Source organism: Hevea brasiliensis, unplaced genomic scaffold (genome assembly GCF_030052815.1).
Source record: "Hevea brasiliensis isolate MT/VB/25A 57/8 unplaced genomic scaffold, ASM3005281v1 Scaf5, whole genome shotgun sequence".
NCBI lineage: Eukaryota > Viridiplantae > Streptophyta > Magnoliopsida > Malpighiales > Euphorbiaceae > Hevea > Hevea brasiliensis.
In genome coordinates, this window is record NW_026615028.1 from 63,367 (window position 1) to 68,971 (window position 5,605).

Consider the following 5,605-nt stretch of genomic DNA (forward strand, 5'->3'; position numbering starts at 1 on the left):
AGGCGAAAAATAAATAAATAAATAAATAAAATCCTCCCAAACATGCGTTTAATAATTACACAACATAACAGGTTAGCTTCTTTCTCTTAAATTGTAGTCTACGTAATTTAATTAATAATTATAATTTAATTGTCAATGAATTTTAATTTAATAATATTAAAATATTTTTAAAATAATAAATTTTTAAAATTTAATTTCAATATAATTGAATAAAAAAATAGTAATCTTATCAATATCCATCACGGGTTTTTTTTTTTTTCATTCTAAATATTTTGAAATTGGAAAAATCAGAATCCAACAAAACATACTAAAAAAAGAAGATAGATGCAAGCCTAACTTAAAGGTGATTATTAATTATTAATTTATAAAATAGTACAAATTTTAATAATTATGGCCATATTAAAGCAAAATCAAACGTTTATATACTTTTTTAGAAATGAAATTAGTATGGCTATATTAATACTTGGACTAAATTTATGGGTAGAGGTTACAAATAAATTTAACTTGAATTTGACTTAATTTATGAAAATCAGTTATAGTTAATTTAAATTTATAAATATTTAAAATTATAAACAGTTATGTATTTGATTAAAGTGTTCATAAATAATTAAGAAGCACTTAATATATTTGATAAAAAATAACATATAAGTATATTTATTATTAAAATAATAAAAAATGATATTAAATGAATTTTATGATTAAATTTTAAAAATTAAATAAGGATAATATAATAAAATATTTGATCAAACTAATTTATAAATATTAAAATAAAAAGTTATATTATTTATTTATTTTTTTAGCTTATCAACTCAATTTATAAGTTTAAAAATTGTGTTAAACAAATTGATCACCTAATTTTTAGAGTTTATAAACTGATTTAATCAACTTATAACTGACAATAAATACTCTCTAAAAATTACATCAACTTAAAAACTATTTTAAATAAATAAATCAACATTTTTTTAAAATTTATAAACTGATTTGACCAGTTTATAAGTTAAGATAAATACTCTATAAAAATTATATTAATCACTTCATGCTTTATAATTATTGAAAATAAATTTTTAATATAAATTTTAATGAAATTCAAAATATAAAAATAAAAATTCAAATTTATAATTCAATTAACAAGAATATGAGTCTCAATTACTTCAGTGGAGAAATTATTTATCAAGTCAATATGAGAAAATATATTTTTAAAATTAGTCTTAGTTTTGATACATAAAAATTAATTTAATGATGCTTTGATAAAAATACTAAAAAAAATTTTAAAAATTGAGGACTTTAAAAATTTTTTACAAAATTTTCAAAACTTGCAATTAAAACCCCAGAAATTTCCTTTTTCCATCATCAGGCCCGTCTTCCAAAGAGAAATACAATGCCCAATGAAAAATAACATCCTCAGTTAGCCAAAAGAGGTCATTTCAAAACCCTCCCGTACTCTGCTTTGGCCCGGGTTTCTTTTGTTGCAGTAACTGTCTAGACGAGAGAGTGAGGTTTTAGAGTGGGAGACGACGGAAAATGATCGGAAAATGGTGAAAGGGGAAATAAGCGGCGGCCTTTCCGGAGTTTTCTAGCGGGAGAGAATCTAAACCCTAATTTGTTGGATGAGGTTTGTGCTTTTGAAAAAATATATTTTTATGATTTTCTCTTTATGTTGCGTTGTTTATATCGATGGTTGCTTATGCACTGTAAGACCTTTTTGATCCAATGCTTTCGCAATCTTCTTGCGCGTCAATGATGAATTTTGTTTTCATTTCGCCGGTTTTTGTATATACTGTTTGTTTTTTTCTGTTGGATGTGTCACAACTTTTTAGTTCTGTGTCCAATGTGCCATTTTACTGTATTGGGAGTTAAATGAGGTTTAGCACAGGTGTGAAATGCCTAGCTGATTGTTATTGGTAGGGTTCCTTAATGGGATTTTGCCTAAATGCGAACTTTATGTTCATTTTTCTTTACGATATTGTCTGGCAGTGACTGAAAAAATGTGGGAGTTAATCACCGATATATATAGTCTATCGTATCTGAAGTGGTTTTATTTTATTTTATTTTATTTTATTTTATTTTTATTGTTTTTTATCAAGTGAAAGTTAAGGGGGCATCCTCTTCAAGTTCTTAGTAATTCAAATCCGACTAAATGATGCTACAGACAAGTGAGAGAAGCGAGTGTAAAAATGATGATAGGGCCATGTGTGTTTTCACATAGAAACTTGGACGGCACATGGTAGTTTATGTTAGGGATTTTGAGGAAATCAGGACACATACTATTTGCAATTTCAAGGCATAATGTTAGACGCTGGATGATGCATTAATAATGATTTTTAGTGACTGAGAGCTAATGGGCAAGACACATGACAGTCAAAATAGTGGGGAAGCTCAGATGATTGATGTGGCTAAGAAGAATCATGAAGCAAAGCATCATTCAAGGTTTCTTATGATATTTTTCCCTTCTATTTTCCATTCCTCCCTTCTCGCATAGCCCCTCAGAGGTTTTTTTTTTTTTTTTTTTTTTTTTATTGTGGTCATTTCTTGGCATAGTGCAAGTTTGAGAATAGGTTTTCCATAGAACAGACCTATTTGTGGGAGGACTGCTCTTAGGCGGGTCTAACTATATCCTGAAACAATAAGCATGGCAGAGAATTCCTTTGGATTGGATTTGTGGAAGTGGAAGTTGTTGAAGGCATGAGGATGGCAAGAACTTGCTTAAAATGTTACTGTCTGTACATATGTTTCTTCAAAAAGGTTATATGTATATTTCCGCTCCATATCCTAGCTGTCTAGAATTACTAACGTCTTGGAGTGTCACAGGCATGTCAGTATAGGCTTTGTGGAATAGGCTGATGATATTGAATTTAGCTTGCTTAAAAAAATCTATTGATGATGGAATCTTATCACTAATAATTTGTGTATACAATCAATCTCAAGATTATTCAAGTGCTACTATTTGTTTATACAGCGATACATGTACATCTTCACATATTTATGCACTTATATATGCTTGCATGTGCTATAGAAGAAATTTGAAATGTGTGAGTTTGTCACGGATTTTCATTTGATGCCCTATAATAGCTTTCAAATTTTTCGCATATTGTTGATGTAGGTCATATTTGGATGATTCAACAAGTTCGACAACAGTTCTGCGGTTGCTGTTAAAATGAGATCAAGAAATAATGGGGTCCCTAGAGGTCAGACGGCAAAAAATTTTCAGGTTGAGGGACCAAATTGGATTCTGATTGCAGGTGGTGCCTTGTTAAGTACGTTGTCAATTCGTCTTGGTTTCAAGCTGAAGCAGACTCTTGATTCAAAGCAACAGGCAAATGCCAGTAATAGTCTGAAAGGTCTCATATAAAATTTAGTGTCAGGAAGTTGCCTCAGATATAAGCATGATATTAACTTTTGAAATTTATATAATTCAGAGAATGGGAACTCGTCTGACAGACGGAGGACAGGAGGCTGCCACTTGCATTCGAACGTGTATTCCTTTACACAAGATGATGATGGTTGCTTCAACTGCATGTCAGGTATGTTGATTATTTTTATTAAGCTGAGCATTAAGGACAAGTAAATGAAATTATGCCTCATTTTTATCACCTTGCTACTGGACATTATATGATAATGTTGCTCAGTCTGATAGTTGCCTATCTGTGCATGATTTTTTTATTTCAAGTGGGAAAAGGTCCCCTATGGATGAGGCAATTATGATGAGGTGTTAATATTATTAACAGATGAGGGAACATTAAAAATTAGTTTTTTACATCCTAGTAGACCAATCCTGCTTTTTGTGGATCAGCACTGGATTTACGTTGTGCATAATTTTGTTTGTTCCCAACACTCCCCTTCCTTCCTGTTTATTTTTCTCCTTCCTTTTCTCATTCATTTGGCGACGTGATATTAGTTGTCTGTGTCTGGATGAATGCTTGTTATTATGATTTGGCATTTATTCCTTTCCCCCTAATTTTAAAATGTTTATAGCATGATGTGTACTGTGAATGAAGTCTGTGTGTAGATAGATAATCACACAATTTTTTGAATAATTTTTAGAATCTGTTACTATATAATTATGCCAAGTTTTTTGCCCCTTTTGTTTTTGTATGTGAGCTTTGAGTTTGATAAAGGGAATAAAGACATTGCAGATTTGAAGCACCAGCCTAGTGACCAAATGCTGTCCGAATCTGGTGTTGCTCTTCCTTTGGTGACAGTTCCTGGTCCAGAATTTACCAAGGAGAATGGCATTATGTGGGTATCCTCTCCTGATCGTCTTGAGTTGCCTCCAAAGCCATTATACCATTCAAATTGCTCTGACTCACCATGCGTCTCAGATTCTGGTTCTGATATCTTCAGCAAGCGAGAAGTGATACAGAAGTTGAGGCAGCAATTGAAGAGAAGAGATGACATGATAATGGAGATGCAGGATCAGATTGTGGAGTTGCAGAATTCGCTCAATGCTCAGCTGGCACATTCTACAAATTTGCAGTCACAGCTTGATACAGCTAACAGAGATTTGTTTGATTCTGAGAGGGAAATTCAGAGGCTGAGGAAGGCAATTGCTGATCACTGTGTGAAACATGCAGCCATCAATGAAAAACCAACAGTCACTCTATGGCCATCTGAGGTGAGAAATGGTCATGCAAATGGGTATCTGGATGGGGACAGCTGTTTGGAGTTGTCAGAAAAGGGAAGGGGAGATGGGGAAAGGGTTGAGATGCTGAAGAGGGAAATAGGAGAGTTGAAGGAAGTAATAGAAGGGAAGGAGTACCTGTTGCAGAGCTACAAGGAGCAGAAGGCAGAGCTCTCCATGAAGATTAAAGAGTTACAACAGAGACTGGATTCTCATCTCCCCAATATTTTGTAGGGATTGTTAGGCTATGTGCATTCTTGCTTTTTTTTTTTTCTTGTTCTTTGATTTCAGGTTCCAAATATGGGAGAAGCTTCTTTTTCTCCATTCTTTCCTTATATATCTTTGGTTTAGCTTGGAACGTTTGATGTTTTCTATGCTTGCTCAAGTGCGCATGTTGGGGATTAAGGGGGGGCAAGCAGAAACAAAAGCAAAGTTGTGTAAGGTACTAACTAAATCTGGCTTGGCAATTATTTTCGCCCATGTAGAAATCGGAAAAGGTTTTCACTAAATGTTTGTTTTTCTATTCTTTGGCATTGTCATTCATATTCACTTTTCTTTTACGTCATCTTGAAGACTTGAACCTACCGATTTTAATTGTTCTTTGGACCGTTGAAATTGTTCCTTGAATCTCGCAAAGCGGGAAGTTGTTCATTTATCCATCGGTGTACTAGGAAATGGGGAAAATTTCATATGCCGTCTCTGAATTTAGAATGCTCTAAAATCTGTAATATGAAATTCGCTTAATTTAAATTTAATTAACAGTAAAATTCTTGTGATCTATTACAGGTAAAAAACTGACGTTGCAAGTTAAAAAAAAAAAAAAATTTCTCTCCCCTCCCCCCTAAATTCTTCTCCATGATCCTTGCCTCCTCATCTCTGTGTCTAATTCTCCCTCCTCGTCTCTCTCTCTCTCTCTCTCTCTCTCTCTCTCTCTCTTTCTCTTTCTACTTAATATCTCAAAGCCTAGCCTAATTATATCTAAAAAAG

The 5,605-nt window shown here is 32.6% G+C and overlaps 1 protein-coding gene across 4 annotated transcripts; it reads left to right on the top strand.

Annotated features, from left to right (window-relative positions):
* Positions 1-1,373: 1,373 nt before the first annotated feature.
* Positions 1,374-5,141, top strand: LOC131177471 (uncharacterized). Of its 4 annotated transcripts, none has more exons than XM_058142477.1 (4): positions 1,374-1,612; positions 3,101-3,323; positions 3,417-3,521; positions 4,125-5,141. In XM_058142477.1, exons 2-4 carry the CDS (start codon positions 3,155-3,157, stop codon positions 4,850-4,852), a joined length of 1,002 nt encoding a protein of 333 aa, XP_057998460.1. In that variant the 5' UTR covers positions 1,374-1,612; positions 3,101-3,154; the 3' UTR covers positions 4,853-5,141. The 4 variants fall into 4 exon arrangements, with proteins under 4 accessions (XP_057998460.1, XP_057998458.1, XP_057998461.1 ...); XM_058142475.1 differs by having other exon boundaries at positions 1,375-1,612; positions 3,101-3,338; XM_058142478.1 differs by having other exon boundaries at positions 1,375-1,612; positions 4,134-5,141.
* Positions 5,142-5,605: the final 464 nt, after the last annotated feature.

Coding starts and splice junctions, on each gene's coding strand:
- LOC131177471 (XM_058142475.1), top strand. CDS start 3,155: ATGAGATCAAGAAATAATGGGGTCCCTAGAGGTCAGACGGCAAAAAAT. Junction 3,339..3,416: donor TGCCAGTAATAGTCTGAAAG/GTCTCATATAAA, acceptor TATATAATTCAG/AGAATGGGAACTCGTCTGAC. Junction 3,522..4,124: donor TTGCTTCAACTGCATGTCAG/GTATGTTGATTA, acceptor AAGGGAATAAAG/ACATTGCAGATTTGAAGCAC.